The following is a 25,165-nucleotide window of genomic DNA, read 5'->3' on the forward strand; positions in this document are numbered from 1 at the left end:
ATATATATATATATATATATATATATATATATATATATATATATATATAACCAACATTTTTCGGAAAGTATATACAACGAAGGAACGGTGGCAGCCCTAGGGGAAAGGAAGTGTTTCTTGCTACAGTATTAAGACAACGTTGCTTTTTTCTGACTCTCTTTACAGTGTTCTTCAGGATAGTTCTGTCATTATAAAGCATATTCAGTACCACTAAGTTTGGAAACAGCTTTGCTCCTCTTAGAACTACTTCACATTTCCTACGTGCTGATAGTACGTGAGGTGTTGGCTCTTGAAAGACAATGCGATACAAAAGATCGTACTATCATGAACAATGGCACGAGCATGTAAGGGAATCTGATTGAAATAGTGGCACGATTCAGTTGTAACTTTACCATCGTATAGACAGATTTAAGAAACTATGTTTAGTCACAATCTCAGCTCCTTTCCCCTCCTTTCCTTTCGTATCACTCATCTGACTCATTAACAGTTGAGTGTTAGCTCAGTGGTTAACGCCGGTGCCTTCCAATCATAAGATCCCCGGTTCGAGTGACTCCAAGATTAATGTATGTCGTTCAGTTGCAGAGTTGTTGGCAATTAGCGGTTCGTAATCATGGACGTTAAATATGAACGTAAGAGACTGACTTCGGTCAAACATACATATTGGACGTATTTGCTTGTCTATGGCATTGCATAAACAATCGAAAGATGGGATAATAATGACACTAGACAAAGTAGACTAGTGTCAATACTGCAGATATCCCTGAGAAAGAATAAACCTATTAGCGTGCACGAGGCTTACTATTGTAACACTCATAGAACAACATTTCTAACTCTACTCATTATCGGATAAATATCTTTAATTTCAACGCTATCTAGGCCACCTTGCAACTATATACTTCTATATTATTGACACTCTTTACGACGTTTAACCTCTAATCATACCATGCACAAGAACATGGATTCAATAGCCCTTGACTTTAGGCTCAGGCTAAGCATAGGCTAACTTCACAAACAGACAAGTAGCTTCAGACAGAGTGTAAAATATCACTAACCAGCCATGGATATTCTGTTTATGTCTTTAAATGTCGCCCTCTTCTTCTCTGCAACCATATCATTGGAAACGTTCGAACAATTAAGACAAAGAACGATGGCAAGATATATCTAACGTGTAGACTACACTGCAAGCAATGCAGAGAACTGCCCAAAACGTGTTGATATAGACGCCTATGAAAAGACAACAAAATATTTCCATTGACAAACCACTGTGTGTGACGGGATAGTAAATAATAGAATATAATTGTACGCGCAGCGCACGCACGAAGGTATTATGTACGTACAGCATGCATAGATACAGTTATTGCAGACATTGATATGAGCGCTCTTGTATATATCACCGTACGTATGCGCGCACGGGGGGGGGGGAGGGTCAGACTATTACGCGATAGCTACACTAAGCCTACACTTAATTGTGTAAAGCAGAATACTGTGTTAGTTTCGTCATGCTGCGTCGATCAAATAACAATTTACGTGTGTGAATAAACACAATGCAAGGAGTAAACTTGTCTAAAAAGCCAGTTGGGACAATTTCCCAAAACTAATACCTCTCTAAACTCTACGCCAATATCATGCTCTCAAAGCACGGGTATTGACAGTACAAACAGTTCCTAACCTTGATCTGATAGAAACATGATATTCATACTGTACGTACTGACAATACGAGTGCTCTGAAAGCGGTACAAATCACTACTGCAGTATAGAAAACATTGTCCCGACAAGGTGATATAAACATTAGTAGCTGAACATGCTAACGACAGCTTATTCATGCCACCTTCCTCAACAGAGATTTGATATTCAGGGTTGGAAAATGTCATGCATAAGAACATGGATTCACAAACAAGTCTTTTGCCTAGACTATCCGCGCAGGATAAGCATAGGCTAACTTCACAAACAGACAAGCAGCTTCAGACAGAGTGTAAAATATCACTAACCAGCCATGGATATTCTGTTTATGTCTTTAAATGTCGCCCTCTTCTTCTCTGCAACCATATCATTGGAAACGTTCGAACAATTAAGACAAAGAACGATGGCAAGATATATCTAACGTGTAGACTACACTGCAAGCAATGCAGAGAACTGCCCAAAACGTGTTGATATGGACGCCTATGAAAAGACAACAAAATATTTCCATTGACAAACCACTGCGTGTGACGGGATAGTAAATAAAAGAATATAAATGTACGCGCAGCGCACGCACGAGGGTAATATGTACGTACAGCATGCATAGATACAGTTATTGCAGACATTGATATGAGCGCTCTTGCATATATCACCGTACGTACGCGCGCACGGGGAGGAAAAGGGTCAGCCTATCACGCGATAGCTATACTAAGCCTACGCTTAGTTTTGTAAAGCAGAAGACCGTGTTGGTTTCGCCATGCAGTTTCGGTCAAATAACAATTTACGTGTGTGAATAATCTCAATGCAAGGAGTAAACCTGTCTAAACAGCCAGTTGGCTGTTATGAACAGGAAAGTAAAACAAAAGATGAACAAACACTAGAAAAATTGGAAACATCGGAATAATAATTAAAAACAGACGACAGAGAATTACCTCAAACTAAAACAGTAAACAGACTAAGAGAACAAAACAAGAAAAAATGCAATTTTCACTTTCGAAATTAGATGGGTTGGGTGGGAAGGTGTAATTACAGGATACACAACATGGAAGTTTATTCTCGCCTTTATAGGATAAACAGAAAAAGGCGTTGGCGTTAAATTAGTCTAAAGTTTGCAAGACTCAGTTGTACGCTGATAGCAGAAGGTACATGTCGCATTACAGCTTACTTTGCATGATAACATGTTTTAAAGAAACGGTAAAAATTACTATTCCAAAAGATAAGAAGAGATGCATGGAGCAGTTTACATTTTGTGAACACAGTTCCCAATTAATGTAATTATTTTATCAGGTTTACAAATCTAACTGAAAATGCTAATGTAAAAACAGACTGACAAATCAAGTTTAGTTACGAACTCATTATTGTATCTTAATTCTTAGAAGCTTCATGTAAAATAAGTAATTAATGCGATTAAAGTATTGAGTCGACTTTGAATGGGAACGTTCCCCCTCATATCTAGTGGATCTCGTCACTCTCGAGATGAGAAGTTAGGTGACGTCACATATTGTTGCAAATTGTAGGTTTGCTAATAAAAGGATTTGATCGGATTTGTATCTTTCTTAAATGTTTTCATCGACTTCAGGCGCGGCGGAACGGGAAAATTATTGGGGGGGCTAATATGTGGAAACTATCTAAGCGGAGCGCCACCATCGGTTGGCGCGGAGCGTACAAGAAAATTTGGGGTTTTTCAACCCCCCCAGATGGCCGGAAACGGCACTTACCGAGTGTTTTATGCTGCGAATACCTAGCCCTAAAACATGGGTCTCAAGCCTGCAATTTCTCAGATTGCACGTATAAATCTGTAAAAACATTGTAATTTGTATATTCGATGGTGTTTTAAGAGAGTATACTCGACGTGTACTCGCAGAGACGTTTTTGAGTGTAGTAAATTACTACTTGCAATTAAATGCAATAATTACAAGGGCGTCGGAAGCTATTTTTGATTGGTACGGCGGTTCAGAGTGTGGCCAAATATCATAATTATCGGGGGACATTTGGTAGGTCAAACTACGCTACGCGCCACCATGGTTGGCGCGGAGCGTAATGGAGAAAATTTTGAAAATATGCCTCCCAGATTGCAGGAAATGGCACTTGCCGGGCTTGAAAGCAAGACCCCTGCCATGCCAGAGTAGTCACATTTAGCCTACTTGCCGTCATCATTATTGAAAATCATTGAAACATATACCTCCGAGATTTTTTTTTCTCCATTTTTTAGTCCTACTTTTTTTTGCGTCGTGAATATTGGTCCGGCGTTCGGCGGACCTGCCCGTAACGGCTCCGACGCCCTGAATTAAATAAATGTCATAAGAAAAAACAGAAAGCATTTCTTAATGTCAACAAATGGGTAATTCCAAAACCATGTGCAGTTGCCAACAAATTTCTATGACCTAGCACTGTCATCATGTCATGAATGCATGTACCCAATACAGTACAGGTGAAATGCTAATATTGTGTTTTTGTTCGTTTAATAATTGATTGCGTTTAAAAAATAAAGCCATGTTCCACGCCTTGCGTGTACTCGTAGTGTAAACGCAAATGTTCATGAGTGTAGCGTTTAGCTTATTACCCTCTTATTTAAAACACTAATATTCGATGAGGCATGATACAGACAATCAATTATCATATTTAATTATTACACCTATATGTAGTATACGTGTGCATCGGACAGATCGACAAGTGTGCATTAAAAAATGGGCAGATGTACGTTTCGGAGCCTTGGTAAATATTGGGGGGGCTTATCATGCTTTTGCCCCCTCAACTTTTTCATTGGGGGGCTGAGCCCCCCCAAGCCCCCCCCCCCCGGTTCCGCCGCCACTGATCTACTTCTGTTATAGTCCAGATTGGTATTTACATTTACTAAGAATGCTTAATTTATAATTCTCACTTCCGTACTACGACCTCGAGGCTCACCGTCCTACAGATATTGGCATTATTATGAATAAGATATTTTCTTAATAAGTTTTTCCCCCCTTCTCAACCTTTTCCACTCATGTATTATTTATATCTAAGATTTCGTAACCTGTGACTTCCATTAGCTTAAATTACAGAGTATGGAAAGGCCCCTAAAAAAGCTATCACGGAATATGCATTTATAATCCCAATAATTGGCATGGAGGTCAAACTTCTGTCATATGAACGAAGAAGATGAAAGCTTTCATTTCGTTATGAACATCATCGTCAAGTTGTCTACTTTTGACTGAGGACTCGCTAACATGGCTTGTTTGCTTTAAGTTCGTTTGATTCTTTCATTATTTATTGGTGCTTGTTTCTTTTTATATGTGAGTAGGTCATCTCATCGTTTGCTGAAATTCCAATTCACGACCGATTTCGTCTTTTTGGGACTCATCAGGTGAAGGTAGGAATAGATCACCGGTCATTATAGCCACAGTGTTTCTACTGGTGTGAATGCGTATTAATGACTTAAAACGGAATTTTTGTGGTGTGTTGATCTTTAATAATTTTACATATGTCTGTCATACTACTTGCTACACGTTCAGTTCAGGGGGAAAAATCCATTTTGGCTCAAAGAAGTGGTAGTTCTGTGTACATTGTCAGCTTTAAAGCACCAGGACAGCTCTAATTTTGCAGTATTAACAAGTTCTTACTAATCACTTTCATCTTTCGTCATTGCAATCATTATTTTTATCATCGCCGGCGTCGTGGTCTTCGCAGTGATCGTTGTTTTCTTTCTTAACTTCAAAGAAGATGGCGGATCATTTGTCATTTGCTTAAATCAGTTTATGAATGATGTAAACAAATCAACATACGCAACTAATGTTTCCCTTTTCATCACTACAGATATCCTCTTCGCTCTAACCCGGAAACGAGCATTGTAGTTATTTGACCATGAAAGGGTATTGCATTTACATCCTGGTCTTGGCGACGTATACAAACTGCCTAGAACCTTGCCCAAAGGAATGCTATTGTCCTGGATGGCGTATCTTTCAGTGTGATGGAAATCTCATGAACATCACCAAATTCCCTGTGTTAGAACACTTGGATGTGGGAAACCTTATCATTATCAACACCGATATTTCAAGTTTAACGAGTGGAGAAGTCATTCTGCCTTTTTTCCCAAACCTTATATAGCCGTTGCTCTGAAATTCTGCAACATTAGATCAATCAATAATTTAATTTTCAATGCCACGCGAGAGGTTGAAAGTGTGGACATAGCTTACAACTATCTCACATCGGTGCCTGTTGAAAGTTTTCAAGTTCTTACGCAATTGACCATCCTTGACCTCAGTGGAAACATGATAGCTCAAGTGGAGGCCTTCTCGTTTTCGTGCTGTGATAAACTGATGTTTATTCAACTTCGCGAAAATTTGATAACGAAAGCACGCTATGAAGCTACAGACGGACTGGTTCAACTTCATACGTTACAATTGTCGAACAACGTATTCGAAAGTTTTCCATTTCCGACAGAAAACGAGACCACTTTCTTTGTAAAAAGTCTATCTTTAGCATCAAATAACATTTTGAAATTAAACGTTGCGGTTCCCACCAAATTCCCAACTTGTTCGCATCTCGATTTATCAGGTAATTATTTAATTGCATTAGACGACTACGGATTGCACGGTTTCCCTCATCTCAAAACGCTGAGAGCTCCACGAAATAATATTTCTTTGGTTGGAAAATCTCTTTTCGGAGACGAACCACATGGCCTTCAGGCGTTAGTTTTGCACGAAAATGACATACGTGAGATACCATCGATGCTCTTGACCAGACTACCCAACCTAACGACTCTTTCACTTGCAAAGAACAACATTTCTAATATCCACAATTTTGCTTTTGAGCATAATTCTAACTTGAAGTACATCAATCTAGATGAGAATAATATTTATACGTGTTCGCCATTGGCTTTAGTTGGTTTGGATAATCTTGAAATCCTGCATATTTCTTTCAACCAGTTATCTTTCCTACCGATCGAATTTTCCCAGGTTAATCATGACTTTGGACTTTATTTACGTGGGCACAATTGGAGATGTGACTGCTCAATAAAGTTTCTATATGATTGGTTTCAAAAGACAAGCTTTTTCCGTTACCCTGTGAACTGTAACACACCATTAGAATTGAATGGTAAGAACTTATTGGAGTTAGAATTAAAAGATTTTTGTACCGACGGTGATGTTACCACGCAATCTGTAGCCACTACTATAGTGCTGAATAATGATATTACAAGACAGTTTGTGTTGCAGACTAAATCCATTATCATAGTATTGATGGTATTGGTAATGGTTATATTGGTTTTGTGCCTCTTCAAATGGTCTATTCGAAACAACTAAATACCTTGCATGCGTTTTTCTCGTATGTATTAGCTGCGTTAAAAATTCTACAAATATCATACTTTCATGATATTTGTGTATACTATACAACTATACATCTTAAGGTTATAACTGTACATCATATTATGCTATGCTTTGCTGTTTTATGTTATGTTATGTTATTACATACCATATTATACTATCATGTTATATTTCTTATACTGTACTGTATATCTTATGTTATAAATGTTATGCTGCACCATATGTTGTGCTTTTTTTAAATGTGTCTAAAATGTCAAACGAGTTATTGTTTCATTGAAGGATGACTTTAGGAATTGCAAAGTTATAGGTTTGCTATGTTGTAGATCATTGAAACAGACAGACACTCACGCAAACATAAAGATAGATTCTCGTTCTGTTTTATTCTGGCTCCTTCTCCAAATCTAGGTTCTGTCGATTATCTTACAACTCTCAAAGATCGTTAACAGTTTAAGCAATGACCGATATTATATGCACGGATTTCAACTGTGGTAAAGTTTAGTTACCTAAGCAACTAGCTATTATTATGTGGATGCTATGTAAGAGCAAGACTAAAGCTTTGTAAAATCCTACCTTGAAAACCTTCCAGAGTTTTAGCATATCTTAAAATTGATCATGATCGTAGAAATCTCAATAGCTATAGAAACATTACTAGCACTTGAATTTTGCTTAAATATTTTATTTGAAAATATAACATAACAGGAATAATCTACTTTTGTGAAATGTCAGGAATAAACTGTTCTTCATTTCTCACTTTTACTTTGTTTCCTATACAGTAACCTACATTGTGCCGTACACATAATTATAATGGTAGAAGGAAAAGGAGGGGGAGAGGGAACGGGGGAGGAATTCAAAACTTTCCCCAACGTTTACCACTAGATAAATCCAGTGCTCTCTCCATGTAAACAATTGAAACATATCTGCTGTTATTTTGCTGAATGTGTGTGGGAACAGATTCCTCAAAATTAAAGTTGTTTAATATAAAATAATAAAAATAATAAATATAAATATAAAATTAATCATAAAATTATATATATATATATATATATATATAATATAAAAGATAAACAAGCGAATATTTTTAACATATTCAAGGGCTAATATACATCCGAAGACGACAATAGTGATAAACATGAGTGAACGATTAGAACAACCAGCAATAAAAAGTAAATAGGGATTAGAATAGCTCCAACCCGTAGCTCGCTACGTTTCTATTTAAGTCAGCATTTAAGTCTTTTATTAGGAGACTCTCTTTAATCTTCCCTCTGAACCACTGGGGTTCAATACCAATAGCGGCACAATGGTCAACAAAAGTAGGCAGATTATGTTTGTGCGCAGTACAATGAAGGTTAATAGCGCCTTTCTGACCACGAAAAGAGCTCATCAGATGTTCTTTGAATCTATCCTTAAGCCGTCTATTGGTTTCTCCGACATAAAAGGAATCACAGTCTGGGCAGTTTATCCTATATACAACATTGTTGGCATAATCTAACTTATAAGCATCCTTGAAATTGAACAAAGCAGAAATTTTCTTTTGCAGAAAACTTATTTTGATATGAATATTTTCATCACAAAACCCTTTAATTTAACTACCTATAAAGTCTTAGCGAGTTTATCACTGCTGGGGCCACAGTATGGTACTTTAACAAAAGCAGTATATTCTTTGGTCTCCCCATGATCAAATTTAATTACAGGACTTATGCCCAGTTGTTTTCTTAATTTAGAAGTATAGCTCTCCATTTCATGCAACAACTTCCTAGGGTAACCATTTAAAGTCAAAATGCGTCTAGTAAATTGCAATCCATGAACGAACAAGGAATCCGACGAACACAATCTACGTGCGCGTTCATGCAAAGCCCTTATAACCAAAATGTTATACTTTTGGGGGCACCAGGAAGTTTAGGACAAATTTGGATCAATTTCTTCTCAAGGTGGCACATAAACAAGTTGGCTAAACAGACACTCAAGGAAGGGCACACCCATCAATTTGCTCATACATAGAAATGTTAAAAATAAAGTGGGATGTAGCTGCTTTAAGCAATAATTTCCTAAGATCAACACGTTCAATTGTACAAAACAATGCGTTTTTGTATATATATGTTAGTCAGAATAACATAAATTGTATATTCCATAGGAACATTGGTGAATAAAGAAATTACATCAAAACTAGCCATTAAAGAGTCATGGTTCAGAGAAAGATTCTGAATTTCCGAACAGAAACTGAACGAATCCTTGGCAGTCAAATCATCAGTTGTAAAACTGTTTAACAGCCCCGATAAAAGATAAAAGATATATATATATATATATATATATATATATATATATATATATATATATATATATATATATATGTATATGTATATGTATATGTAAATATATATATATAATATACATATTTATATATATATATATATAAATGTATACATATATATATTTATATATATATACATATATAAATGTATATATATATATATAATATACATATATATATATATATATATTTACATATATATATATATAAATATATATATATATATATATATATAACCAACATTTTTCGGAAAGTATTTACAACGAAGGAACGGTGGCAGCCCTAGGGGAAAGGAAGTGTTTCTTGCTACAGTATTAAGACAACGTTGCTTTTTTCTGACTCTCTTTACAGTGTTCTTCAGGATAGTTCTGTCATTATAAAGCATATTCAGTACCACTAAGTTTGGAAACAGCTTTGCTCCTCTTAGAACTACTTCACATTTCCTACGTGCTGATAGTACGTGAGGTGTTGGCTCTTGAAAGACAATGCGATACAAAAGATCGTACTATCATGAACAATGGCACGAGCATGTAAGGGAATCTGATTGAAATAGTGGCACGATTCAGTTGTAACTTTACCATCGTATAGACAGATTTAAGAAACTATGTTTAGTCACAATCTCAGCTCCTTTCCCCTCCTTTCCTTTCGTATCACTCATCTGACTCATTAACAGTTGAGTGTTAGCTCAGTGGTTAACGCCGGTGCCTTCCAATCATAAGATCCCCGGTTCGAGTGACTCCAAGATTAATGTATGTCGTTCAGTTGCAGAGTTGTTGGCAATTAGCGGTTCGTAATCATGGACGTTAAATATGAACGTAAGAGACTGACTTCGGTCAAACATACATATTGGACGTATTTGCTTGTCTATGGCATTGCATAAACAATCGAAAGATGGGATAATAATGACACTAGACAAAGTAGACTAGTGTCAATACAGCAGATATCCCTGAGAAAGAATAAACCTATTAGCGTGCACGAGGCTTACTATTGTAACACTCATAGAACAACATTTCTAACTCTACTCATTATCGGATAAATATCTTTAATTTCAACGCTATCTAGGCCACCTTGCAACTATATACTTCTATATTATTGACACTCTTTACGACGTTTAACCTCTAATCATACCATGCACAAGAACATGGATTCAATAGCCCTTGACTTTAGGCTCAGGCTAAGCATAGGCTAACTTCACAAACAGACAAGCAGCTTCAGACAGAGTGTAAAATATCACTAACCAGCCATGGATATTCTGTTTATGTCTTTAAATGTCGCCCTCTTCTTCTCTGCAAACATATCATTGGAAACGTTCGAACAATTAAGACAAAGAACGATGGCAAGATATATCCAACGTGTAGACTACACTGCAAGCAATGCAGAGAACTGCCCAAAACGTGTTGATATAGACGCCTATGAAAAGACAACAAAATATTTCCATTGACAAACCACTGTGTGTGACGGGATAGTAAATAATAGAATATAATTGTACGCGCAGCGCACGCACGAAGGTATTATGTACGTACAGCATGCATAGATACAGTTATTGCAGACATTGATATGAGCGCTCTTGTATATATCACCGTACGTATGCGCGCACGGGGGGGGGGGGGGGGTCAGACTATTACGCGATAGCTACACTAAGCCTACACTTAATTGTGTAAAGCAGAATACTGTGTTAGTTTCGTCATGCTGCGTCGATCAAATAACAATTTACGTGTGTGAATAATCTCAATGCAAGGAGTAAACTTGTCTAAAAAGCCAGTTGGGACAATTTCCCAAAACTAATACCTCTCTAAACTCTACGCCAATATCATGCTCTCAAAGCACGGGTATTGACAGTACAAACAGTTCCTAACCTTGATCTGATAGAAACATGATATTCATACTGTACGTACTGACAATACGAGTGCTCTGAAAGCGGTACATATCACTACTGCAGTATAGAAAACATTGTCCCGACAAGGTGATATAAACATTAGTAGCTGAACATGCTAACGACAGCTTATTCATGCCACCTTCCTCAACAGAGATTTGATATTCAGGGTTGGAAAATGTCATGCATAAGAACATGGATTCACAAACAAGTCTTGTGCCTAGACTATCCGCGCAGGATAAGCATAGTCTAACTTCACAAACAGACAAGCAGCTTCAGACAGAGTGTAAAATATCACTAACCAGCCATGGATATTCTGTTTATGTCTTTAAATGTCGCCCTCTTCTTCTCTGCAACCATATCATTGGAAACGTTCGAACAATTAAGACAAAGAACGATGGCAAGATATATCTAACGTGTAGACTACACTGCAAGCAATGCAGAGAACTGCCCAAAACGTGTTGATATGGACGCCTATGAAAAGACAACAAAATATTTCCATTGACAAACCACTGTGTGTGACGGGATAGTAAATAAAAGAATATAAATGTATGCGCAGCGCACGCACGAGGGTATTATGTACGTACAGCATGCATAGATACAGTTATTGCAGACATTGATATGAGCGCTTTTGCATATATCACCGTACGTACGAGCGCACGGGGAGGAAAAGGGTCAGCCTATCACGCGATAGCTATACTAAGCCTACGCTTAGTTTTGTAAAGCAGAAGACCGTGTTGGTTTCGCCATGCAGTTTCGGTCAAATAACAATTTACGTGTGTGAATAATCTCAATGCAAGGAGTAAACCTGTCTAAACAGCCAGTTGGCTGTTATGAACAGGAAAGTAAAACAAAAGATGAACAAACACTAGAAAAATTGGAAACATCGGAATAATAATTAAAAACAGACGACAGAGAATTACCTCAAACTAAAACAGTAAACAGACTAAGAGAACAAAACAAGAAAAAATGCAATTTTCACTTTCGAAATTAGATGGGTTGGGTGGGAAGGTGTAATTACAGGATACACAACATGGAAGTTTATTCTCGCCTTTATAGGATAAACAGAAAAAGGCGTTGGCGTTAAATTAGTCTAAAGTTTGCAAGACTCAGTTGTACGCTGATAGCAGAAGGTACATGTCGCATTACAGCTTACTTTGCATGATAACATGTTTTAAAGAAACGGTAAAAATTACTATTCCAAAAGATAAGAAGAGATGCATGGAGCAGTTTACATTTTGTGAACACAGTTCCCAATTAATGTAATTATTTTATCAGGTTTACAAATCTAACTGAAAATGCTAATGTAAAAACAGACTGACAAATCAAGTTTAGTTACGAACTCATTATTGTATCTTAATTCTTAGAAGCTTCATGTAAAATAAGTAATTAATGCGATTAAAGTATTGAGTCGACTTTGAATGGGAACGTTCCCCAGACGGGCGCCTACCTCATATCTAGTGGATCTCGTCACTCTCGAGATGAGAAGTTAGGTGACGTCACATATTGTTGCAAATTGTAGGTTTGCTAATAAAAGGATTTGATCGGATTTGTATCTTTCTTAAATGTTTTGATCTACTTCAGGCGCGGCGGAACGGGAAAATTATTGGGGGGCTAATATGTGGAAACTATCTAAGCGGAGCGCCACCATCGGTTGGCGCGGAGCGTACAAGAAAATTTGGGATTTTTCAACCCCCCCAGATGGCCGGAAACGGCACTTACCGAGTGTTTTATGCTGCGAATACCTAGCCCTAAAACATGGGTCTCAAGCCTGCAATTTCTCAGATTGCACGTATAAATCTGTAAAAACATTGTAATTTGTATATTCGATGGTGTTTTAAGAGAGTATACTCGACGTGTACTCGCAGAGACGTTTTTGAGTGTAGTAAATTACTACTTGCAATTAAATGCAATAATTACAAGGGCGTCGGAAGCTATTTTTGATTGGTACGGCGGTTCAGAGTGTGGCCAAATATCATAATTATCGGGGGACATTTGGTAGGTCAAACTACGCTACGCGCCACCATGGTTGGCGCGGAGCGTAATGGAGAAAATTTTGAAAATATGCCTCCCAGATTGCAGGAAATGGCACTTGCCGGGCTTGAAAGCAAGACCCCTGCCATGCCAGAGTAGTCACATTTAGCCTACTTGCCGTCATCATTATTGAAAATCATTGAAACATATACCTCCGAGATTTTTTTTTCTCCATTTTTTAGTCCTACTTTTTTTTGCGTCGTGAATATTGGTCCGGCGTTCGGCGGACCTGCCCGTACCGGCTCCGACGCCCTGAATTAAATAAATGTCATAAGAAAAAACAGAAAGCATTTCTTAATGTCAACAAATGGGTAATTCCAAAACCATGTGCAGTTGCCAACAAATTTCTATGACCTAGCACTGTCATCATGTCATGAATGCATGTACCCTATACAGTACAGGTGAAATGCTAATATTGTGTTTTTGTTCGTTTAATAATTGATTGCGTTTAAAAAATAAAGCCATGTTCCACGCCTTGCGTGTACTCGTAGTGTAAACGCAAATGTTCATGAGTGTAGCGTTTAGCTTATTACCCTCTTATTTAAAACACTAATATTCGATGAGGCATGATACAGACAATCAATTATCATATTTAATTATTACACCTATATGTTGTATACGTGTGCATCGGACAGATCGACAAGTGTGCATTAAAAAATGGGCAGATGTACGTTTCGGAGCCTTGGTAAATATTGGGGGGGCTTATCATGCTTTTGCCCCCTCAACTTTTTCATTGGGGGGGGGGCTGAGCCCCCCCCCCCCCCAAGCCCCCCCGGTTCCGCCGCCACTGATCTACTTCTGTTATAGTCCAGATTGGTATTTACATTTACTAAGAATGCTTAATTTATAATTCTCACTTCCGTACTACGACCTCGAGGCTCACCGTCCTACAGATATTGGCATTATTATGAATAAGATATTTTCTTAATAAGTTTTTCCCCCCTTCTCAACCTTTTCCACTCATGTATTATTTATATCTAAGATTTCGTAACCTGTGACTTCCATTAGCTTAAATTACAGAGTATGGAAAGGCCCCTAAAAAAGCTATCACGGAATATGCATTTATAATCCCAATAATTGGCATGGAGGTCAAACTTCTGTCATATGAACGAAGAAGATGAAAGCTTTCATTTCGTTATGAACATCATCGTCAAGTTGTCTACTTTTGACTGAGGACTCGCTAACATGGCTTGTTTGCTTTAAGTTCGTTTGATTCTTTCATTATTTATTGGTGCTTGTTTCTTTTTATATGTGAGTAGGTCATCTCATCGTTTGCTGAAATTCCAATTCACGACCGATTTCGTCTTTTTGGGACTCATCAGGTGAAGGTAGGAATAGATCACCGGTCATTATAGCCACAGTGTTTCTACTGGTGTGAATGCGTATTAATGACTTAAAACGGAATTTTTGTGGTGTGTTGATCTTTAATAATTTTACATATGTCTGTCATACTACTTGCTACACGTTCAGTTCAGGGGGAAAAAAATCCATTTTGGCTCAAAGAAGTGGTAGTTCTGTGTACATTGTCAGCTTTAAAGCACCAGGACAGCTCTAATTTGCAGTATTAACAAGTTCTTACTAATCACTTTCATCTTTCGTCATTGCAATCATTATTTTTATCATCGCCGGCGTCGTGGTCTTCGCAGTGATCGTTGTTTTCTTTCTTAACTTCAAAGAAGACGACGGATCATTTGTCATTTGCTTAAATCAGTTTATGAACGATATAAACAAATCAACACACGCAACTAATGTTTCCCTTTTCATCACTACAGATATCCTCTTCGCTCTAACCCGGACACGAGCACTGTAGTTATTTGACCATGAAAGGGTATTGCATTTACATCCTAGTCTTGGCGACGTTTACAAATTGCCTAGAACCATGCCCAAAGGAATGCTATTGTCCTGGATGGCGTATCTTTCAGTGTGATGGAAATCTCATGAACATCACCAAATTCCCTGTGTTAGAACACTTGGATGTGGGAAACCTTATCATTTTCAACACCGATATTACAAGTTTAACGAGTGGAGAAGTCATTCTGCCTTTTTTCCCAAACCTTATAGCCGTTGTTCTGAAATTCTGCAACATTAGATCAATCAATAATTCAATTTTCAATGCCACGCGAGAGATTGAAAGATTGGACATAGCTTACAACTATCTCACATCGGTGCCTGTTCAAAGTTTTCAAGTTCTTACGCGATTGACCACCCTTGACCTAAGTGGAAACATGATAACTCAAGTGGAGGCCTTCTCGTTTTCGTGCTGTGATAAACTGAGGGTTATTCAACTTCGCGAAAATTTGATAATGAATGCACGCTATGAAGCTACTGGCGGACTGGTTGAACTTCAGACGTTACATTTGTCGAACAACGTATTCGAAAGTTTTCCATTTCCGACAGAAATCGAGAGTACTCTCTTTGTTAAAAGTCTATATTTAGTATCAAATAACATTTTGAAATTAAACGTTGCGGTTCCCACCAAATTCCCAACTTGTTCGCATCTCGATTTATCAAGTAATTATTTAAGTGCGTTAGACGACTACGGATTGCACGGTTTCCCTCATCTGGAAACGCTGAGAGCTCCACGAAATAATATTTCTTTTGTTGGAAAATCTCTTTTCGGAGACGAACCACATGGCCTTCAAGCGTTACTTTTGCACGAAAATGACTTACCTGAGATACCATCGATGCTCTTGACTAGACTACCCAACCTAACATATCTTTCACTTGCAAAGAACAACATTTCTAATATCCACGATTTTGCATTTGAGCATAATTCTTACTTGAAGTACATCAATCTAGATGAGAATAATATTCATACGTGTTCGCCATTGGCATTAATTGGTTTGGATAATCTTGAAACCCTGCGTATTTCTTTCAACAAGTTATCTTTCCTACCGATCGATTTTTTCCAGGTTAATCATGACTTTGGACTTTATTTACTTGGGAACAATTGGGGATGTGACTGCTCAATGAAATTTCTATATCATTGGTTTCAAAAGACAAAGTTTTTCCTTTACCCTGTGGACTGTGACACACCATTAGAATTGAAAGGTAAGAACTTATTGGAGTTAGAATTAAAAGATTTTTGTACCGACGATGATTTTTCCACGCAATCTATGACCACTACTACGGTGCTAAATGTGTTGCAGACTGAATTGATTGGCATATTATTTATATTATTGGTTATTGTAACAATTAGTTTGTGCCTCTTCAAATTATCTTCTCGAAACAACTGAATGTGCACGTTCATTTTAAGTATTATTTGTATCGTGAATACTGACTATGTTGCAGGCGCGTAGCCAGGAATTTGCCAAGGGAGGGGCGAAACTGTAGATTCGGCATTGCAAACTATCTAAGCGTAGCGCCACCATGAGTTGGCGCGAAGCGTACAAGAAAATTTTGGCTGTAAATGCCTCCCAGATTTCCGGAAATGGCACTTCCCATGCCTTGTTAGTTGCATCTTTAGCATTTTCTCTTTTGAAAATACTAGCGATATCATAAAAACCTTAAAAAAAATTGTAAAAAATATGCTCAAGGGGGGGGCGGCTGCCCCCTTCGCCCACCCCCCCTTGGCTACGCGCCTGGTATGTTGCAGGAAAGAAAGATTAGATACTAGAGAACAAGAAACTGGAAACATAAAATCTCGTTCTATTTCATTCTCGACTGTGTAAACTAAGTCTTTTATCACAATCTAGGTTAACAGGTTCTGCCGATTATGTTGCAACTCTCCATGGCCATTAGCAAATCTTATAATGGCTGAACATCATTAAAAAGTTACCATTATTATGTAAATCAGCTGCGTGTGCACTGTTCAACTAGCTAGTATTATTAGCTTACTCTGTAAGAGGAAGACAAATGCTTCGTTAATCCTACCATTAAATGACTGGCTTTAGCCTATTCCAACATTTGCAATTACATATATATATGTATATATATATATATATATATATATATATATATATATATATATATATATATATATATATATATATATATTCATATATATTTATTTATATATATATATACATATATATACATATATATACATATATATATATATATATAAATATATATATATAAATATATATATATATATATATATATATCTATATATATATATATATATATATATATATATATATATATATATATATGTGTGTGTGTGTGTGAGTGTATATATATGTATATGTATATACTGTATATCCAACCTCTTGTTTCGGCCCTACCGTCCTATGTGCATGACACTACGGATTTCATCCGGAAAATTGGGGAAATAAAACATATTCTACCCATCTTTATGATATGGACCCATTGCGACGCAAATTTTAAAAGTAAAACTCTTCATTGATGACAAAAACTCGTTTCATCACACAATCAAGTAAACTGCAGATTTTTCTTGACATGACGTTCACTTACTGGACACACTGTGACCCTACAAAATGGTTTACTCAAAACAGACTTGTTCAATGAACCCACGAACAAGCACATCTACCTTTACCAAGCAGTTGCCATCCACGTCACTGTATCAGAAATATTCCGTACAGTCAAGCGTTGCGCATTCGACGCATTTGCTCTCGCACTAAAGAACTATCACAACACCTCAGTCCTAAACAGACAGTATTCTCGGGGTACTATTGGAATGCCATCAAAAAGGCCAAAAGCAAACCCCGTACCAAAACATTGACGTACAAAACTCGTCAAACCAGTTCCAAAAGGGGTAACATTATAGTTACTGAATTCCACCCTGGTCTCCCACCACTGGCTAATATCATTCAGAAGAATTTTCACCTACTTCAAAGCACCGAACGCCTAATATCAGTTTTCTCTGATTATAATATTATGCTATATTTGATATGCTATATTGTAGAACTGATGTTATAAATGTTATGCTACACCATATTATGCTATGTTGCGTTATGTTATGACATTCCATACTATAATATTATGCTATATTTCCTATGCTATACTGTATAACTTATGCTATAAATGTTATGCTACACCATATTATGCTATGTTGCGTTATGTTATGACATACCATATTATAATTTTATGCTATATTTGATATGCTATACTGTATAACTTATGTTATAAATGTTATGCTACACCATATTATGCTATGTTGCGTTATGTTATGACATACCATATTATAATATTATATGCTATATTTGCTATGCTATACTGTAGAACTGATGTTATAAATGTTATGCTACACCATATTATGCTATGCTGTGTTATGTTATGACATACCATAATATAATATTATGCTATATTTGCTATGCTACGCTGTATAACTTATGTTATAAATGTTATGCTACACCATATTATGCTATATTTGTTATGTTGTACTATATAACTTATGATATAAATGTTATGCTAAACCATATTTTGTTTTGTGGTGCTTTCTTTGTATGTTTTCAATAACCAAATCCAGGTTCTCTTGGGTTTTGAGAGAATGTCTCCCGGTTCCGCTTACGTTTTAATAATCAAACAAAAGCTATTCGTGATAATTTTGCAGGGTTCTCAGTTTCCGAACATTTCAATCTTCATAGTCATTCTCTCAAAAGCCTAAAATGTATTTTAATTGCCTCGAACTTCAAATCCGGTCCTGAGCGTAAACGTAAAGAAATCGATTGGATCTTTCGTATTAAGTTTCACATCACCGGCCTCAACAAAGACCTGGGACCCCAATAATTCTATCATTTTATCAGTTCTACAAACATATGTAATCCGTTCTTTGCTCCTAAATCCGCTTCCTGTATAGTCATGGTTTACTATTTGGTTCTAATTCCATTAATGCAACTGCACTTATCTAGCGTCATACTTTCATTGTGTTACATGTGGTACATTTAACTGTCATATATTGCTGACGAAGATCCCAGGGGGACCGAAAATTCCAATATATTTTCTAAAACATTACTCCTTATTTGTCAATTACGAGTCGTATCTAACTTTTCTGGTTTTCTCTATTAATATTTTCTTTTGGAGTTAACGTGAATATTCGTTATAATATATATATATATATATATATATATATATATATATATATATATATATATATATATATGTATATATATATATATATAGATATATAGATATATATATATATTCAATTCAATTCAATTCAATTCATAAGACTTTATTTCAATCTCTCGCATTAAAGTATGCAATTATGATAATAGACGTGGGTAAATGTACAAGAGAACAAGAGATTGAGGAGTGCCAACAAGAAGCTCTGCAGAGCTTGTTTACGTTGACACCCGTTTACAAATAAAACATAGAAGAAAGCTTAAGTATACAGAGAAAACAGAACAAAGATGGCAAAGAAAGGAAAATACAAAATCAATGATAGTTTGATAGATATATATATATATATATATATATATATATATATATATATATATATATATATTATAACGAATATCCACGTTATATATATGAGATTTGTTTTCCTTTAAACGTGATATATATATATATATATATATATATATAAATATCTATCTATATATATATATATATATATATATATATGTATATATGTATATATATATATATATATAAATATAGATATTTATATATATATATATATATATATATATATATATATATATATATATATATATATATATATATATATATATATATCACGTTTAAAGGAAAACGAAATCTTTCTTAAGAAATGTAAAGAGGAGAAATTATTATATATACTTAGAATCTGATACAGCTTTCCTCAATTAAGTTAAAACGTGAGCAGTTACATATCAATATGCAAAGGTCGGAAATTTGCAATATTGGACACTACGGTGTTTTAATAGGGAAATCCTCTGTGTAACAATAATTGCTTCAATTGTTCTGTATTTGCAAACGTTATAAAGTTTTTTTTTTAAAGTAAACAAAGTAGTAATGCATTTTATCAAGGTGACCTGTTATATATTTACTGCTATAACCTGGTCAAGGAGTTTCCTCTCAGGAGGACTGGTCCACCGTCGAAAACAAGTCAACACTTGGTTTGCAAATGAGACTAGTGCAATGCAGTACAGTGGCGTTGAGAGGTTGATAGAAGGTGGCGTGTATTCTTTCTTATACCAAGACCTCTACAATTGTCATGGAGAAACGTACCAGTGCATGGATTCTTTAATCAGTCGAGGAAAATGCACATTTTGAGCAAATTTAGAGGCCTATGGCACACTCCATTCTATTCATGACCCTCTCTCCTTCTTCCTGGCTGTCCTCTCACGTAACTAAGTTTCATCAGCAAACCAAATTAAAACTTCCAATAATCATTTTCACTCTCCATTTTCAAGAATCACAAACGTTCACGTGACAGAGGAAAAGTACATCTCTATGGCAATAATATCACCGAGGAATTCAGTTTCACTGAGGATGAACCCCCTACCCCAACCTGCAAATTGTAGCATTTTGTTAACGTAATATGACCCAAACATGGGAAATAAAGACGTGTGTGATAGTGTGTCAGTTTTGTTTCTCTGCAGCCAACTTGGGAGGGAAGGTGCAAAACGGTAACATAATCTTTCCCTCACGCACCTGCCTTCTTGCCTTTAGAGCCACCGTTAGCAGTCGATTTATTGTCAGCACTACCGAAGTGTACATCCTCGTTCTGACGCTGAACCTACAAATGTGTACGGTCTACTGATAAAGGGAGAGAGCACTCCAAGCACAAGAAAAGAACTGATAAAAATAAATCAAATTAATATTGAGTAAAGTGCAGTGTTGTAGGCTTAATGAGTAATTATTCTTGAGCAAAGTCCAGTCTATATACGGTGTTTCTTGACCTGTGCAGCGACGGGACAGATTTTACATGATGTCACCCTGAACAGGAGCAGCGAAGCTGGGGCACCTTATCGAACTGATTTGAATCACTCTTATGTTCCGTTTAAATGAGAACTATTTAAATATGTAGAATATTTTAATCACACCAGATTATGCAGCTGCGTTCGAGCAAGTGTACGGGTGCTACCCCCCCCCCCCGGCAAAATTAAATAAAATCGGGTGAAATGGTGCAGGTTGTTTTGAGGCATAATAGACTATAAATTAGATTAACAGACGAGGGTCTGCTACCAGTTTTATTTTTGTGGGTTGAAGAAGGGGATTTCATGTCGTGCTATTATAGCGCAGATTCTACACATCGTCTCAGTTGAAAGCTGCAGTAGCTGCAGATCGATACGTGTTTGGAAGGCTACAGTTAACTGGAATGCTCACACAGTCAATCCAATGACAGCTCTCATACACAAGAGGACAAGCAGAACTCATAGAAACCAAACTTTTTCATGATATCTTACTAGCTAATACCAAGTTGCGACGAGGTCAACCATCAAACCTAAATACAGTTTTGCATTCTGGTTAAAAGATATTTCAAAGCCAGCTTTGCCATTAAAAAGTAGTCAAGAACACAACTTAGCGGTAAAAGCAACCTTTAGATTTTCCAAATGATTTGATTTGTTGTGACAAATGTAACTTGTTGACGCCGTTCAAAGCTTAAAAATGTGGTACAGAATGGGATAGCAGTGACGTACACAATCGTCAAAGTGATGTTCCTTCTACGCTTCCGTACACTGTCGATAAGAGGTAATTCAATATTTATCTACAAATCACACCGCAGGCACTCAATTGAGTACACTTTACATAGAAGACAAAGGGGAGAGCAGAATACCAGTTCATACAAATACACTATTGTACCTTGTGGTCTCCTGAAGAATTGTTTACAGTGACTAAGGTTGTTCGCAACGGTACGTTTTCATATTATTTTCATGAGACATCGGGCTACCATCTTAGTCATCGCCAGAGACAAACATGAAATCATCCCAAAAGCTTATAAAAGGTTCATTATAGAATTGCGGTGTTTCACTTACCCTAAGGCACAATATCCACTTGAAAATGCCTTGCGTGGGTTACAACAGGGGTATGATGACAAATGTTCATTTTAACGGATAATCTCAGACTGACGATCTCTCAGAATTTGCTCTTGATCAAAATTTAGCTTAGCAAGACCCTCATGTTTACGGTTGTATGTAAGTTTATAATATACTGTAACTTTCACTACAGTCGGAGGATGTAACACACACAGGATCAGTATGCTTAGAACGATCATTTTAATTCATGTTCGGCCAGAATATCGGGCAGAAAGATGAAGCACTAAATTACAACTTTGTTAACGCATATCTTTGACCACACACTTTTCCATCGATTGTCAGCCAACAAAATATCCCTTTAAGAACAAAGACAGTAAAATGTCATGCAATTGATACAATTTATGACTGGCTGCTGACTGTAAGCTTATATTAAACTGAGCACAACCTAGTTATATGTAAGATTTATTATTTTTACCTGTTTTTCTTTCTTTCAGTGTGCACAGATATCTATAGGCCGAAGGAAAGATGACTTGCAAAGTACATTTCATTGTTGTGACAACTTTGCTTCAGTTCCATTCTCTCCTAATTGATGGGCAAAATGGTAATATAGCACCATCTCTTTTTACCTTCCATTAAGAAATAATTTATGACCCCCCTCCTTCTCCCCTTGTTCCCTTCACCCCACCCCCCATCACTCCTCTTCTCACAGCTCTTTCCACCCCTTTTTACTCCACACCTTTCTGTCTTTGTCCTTCTCCAGTATATTCCCTTCCCCGTTCCTTTAATCCTCCCTTTGTCCCTCCACTGTTTATCTCCTACCTCTCCTCTTCCCCTGTTGCTTTCTTCCCTCCATCCCTTGTCTACTAATCCCCTTACATGTATCTCATTGTGTGCACCGTGCTCATTAACCTGTCTGTATTCTGTATTAAAAAGCGTATCATATATAATTATGTGGTGAACAGTATTCCTGAACATGGATAAACAAAAATGGCATATAACGGTTTTCCTATATGCTGAGGGAATAACTTTGATAAATGGTTTTGTCCCTGAAATATTCTCGGTTTTTTTCTCTCAATAATTTCCAACACAGGTAAAAAGAAATACCCTAGGAAATTTGATTGCCTGATGAAATGATACCCAAAAATTGTTAATGTATTAGAGAGAATGATATACTATAAAATCAAAGAGCCTAGATATGTTTTGTTTTTCAGGAAGCTTAATGTATTATTTCCTTTCAATGACAGTTTACATGTTATCTCTCAATAGAACCATAAAAGATGACTTTCCTTGGTGTAAAGCATTTTGAGTTTGAAAATAGTAACATACACTATCAGTGTCACCTCGAACTCGATAATATTGCAGCGACTGCCCAAGTAAAGTCTTTCAGGACTTTTCAATAAGCTATGTTTGCGAGGTTGTGTGATGGACATGTTTTGTTCATGTACAAATCATATTACAGTATGTGAGCTATTTACACCTCAATTCACCTCTTATTTTTAAAGAAAACTCAGGGCTAGAACCTTCTCTTCAGTGCTTTTTTTTTAATTTGAAATGTTTTTCTTCGATTACCCTTTTTTCCCCTTCTTCTCTGGTAGCTAGGATCTCATGAATGTAATTTATAATAGTATTACTTTCATCAGTAACTTTGTGTTGCTATGATTTACAGAAATTCAATCCCTGAGATCATACAAGAACGGTGAGGTGTACATTATTCGATAACGGGGAAATTCAACACCCTGTTTTCACAGTTTGTGTATCTTCATGGAACAGATAGCTCACTGTACTGTTTCTACTGTACATTTACATGAGACCTTCATCATTGCAACTATCTTGTATTGTACAGAGTACACCTTGATAACTAGTTCTGGACTTTGAACAATATATACATCTTATCATAATTGTTTTTTTTTATTATATACATTTAACAAGTTCTGTCCTATGTATGCTAAGTGGAAGAACTTTGATAATTGGTGTATACTTATTTCCTTAACCTTTAGCAATGCAGTGTATGCACTATTAAATTTGAATAACGGGTCTTGTCTCAACTTTAAGAGGAAGCAAGTTTATGCTTTATAGAGACTACGACAGAATGCTAGCTTCCTTATGCCTGTCTAAACCCAAGGTTACAGACATATTGGTAATTTGAAACAATTCTTTTGTAAACAAATACAGCTTTGAGACTTCTGTGTACGTTAAGCTGCTGAAACAATGTGCAGCATTGTATTAACTGGAACCGAGAGTGCTACGTATTCTTTCGATCTTCCATTTTGGAAAGAAAGAAAAACAATTTCGAAATTTATTCAATCTATTTTGCCTTTTCTATGTCTGCTGAAACTGAAGGATTGTACCAACTTCATTTAGTTAGGAATGGAAGGGAAGAAATGGTATTAAATGATGACTTTAGGTACTAAATTAATTGAGATATTTTGTAGACAATTAAAAACACTGATGTCAATATATGTTGTATTTTTATGTATATATATATATATATCCACCAAAACAGAACTAGTATTGTTCGATACGGGTATACAAACGCCAACAGTGGAATTACGACCTTCCTTACCGGTTTCGAACCTCTGCACATACAATCAGCGTCCATAGCCTATAGTGGTTGGGGTGTCCGCATATAAAGCGGGAGGCCCGGGCTCGAATCCCGGTGGAGGCTAGAAGTTTCTCCACCGTTCTGGATTTTCCGACTCACTACGATTTCAAGGAGTACAAGGAAAAACTTGTTGAGCTCTTTAGAATATCAAAGGTCATTTGATGTCAACAGAGATTCAACTCTGTAAAACCTTGTAAAATTGATAAAGGCTGGACGCTATTGAAGCACTTTAATTTTTGATATTTAGGTTCACATTAGTGTGTACCAGAATGCTTTTGCTTCTTGGAAGGTCAAACGTCATTTGAGATTATTTTAGAAGTCTGAAAACCTTGGAATACACAAACGTCTAAAGTAAAGCATGAATGAACTTGTTAGTTGATATGTAGGTCTTCATATTACAATCTGGATCTCGCAGATAAATTGATCTGAGCAATGTTTAACATTTAAACTCCTGTATGCAGGGTAACTGTTAAAGGTTTTCGAATCTAAAATAAGGCAATA

At 36.5% G+C, this 25,165-nt stretch overlaps 2 protein-coding genes and 1 long non-coding RNA gene across 3 annotated transcripts in view; 2 read left to right on the forward strand and 1 right to left on the reverse strand.

Moving 5' to 3' along the window:
• The window catches only part of LOC139983706 (uncharacterized), a 50,058-nt gene extending 47,956 nt beyond the window's left edge, over nucleotides 1-2,102 (reverse strand). The window contains exons 1-2 of the long non-coding RNA XR_011798806.1: nucleotides 1,989-2,102; nucleotides 1,053-1,224 (exon numbers count right to left, since the gene is read on the reverse strand). This is a non-coding gene — a long non-coding RNA (uncharacterized lncRNA). The remainder of the gene's footprint in view (nucleotides 1-1,052; nucleotides 1,225-1,988) is intronic.
• LOC139983701 (uncharacterized) overlaps nucleotides 1-25,165 on the forward strand; it is a 125,362-nt gene that overhangs the window by 36,343 nt on the left and 63,854 nt on the right. The gene's annotated exons all lie outside the window — the stretch shown is intronic.
• Nucleotides 21,829-25,165, forward strand: part of LOC139983702 (uncharacterized) — a 32,616-nt gene continuing 29,279 nt past the window's right edge. The window contains exons 1-2 of the mRNA XM_071997441.1: nucleotides 21,829-21,939; nucleotides 22,557-22,663. Coding sequence (XP_071853542.1) covers nucleotides 22,588-22,663 — 76 coding nt within the window. The 5' untranslated portion in view covers nucleotides 21,829-21,939; nucleotides 22,557-22,587. The remainder of the gene's footprint in view (nucleotides 21,940-22,556; nucleotides 22,664-25,165) is intronic.

The sequence above is a fragment of the Apostichopus japonicus genome, chromosome 16 (genome assembly GCF_037975245.1).
Source record: "Apostichopus japonicus isolate 1M-3 chromosome 16, ASM3797524v1, whole genome shotgun sequence".
Taxonomy (NCBI): Eukaryota; Metazoa; Echinodermata; class Holothuroidea; order Aspidochirotida; family Stichopodidae; genus Apostichopus; species Apostichopus japonicus.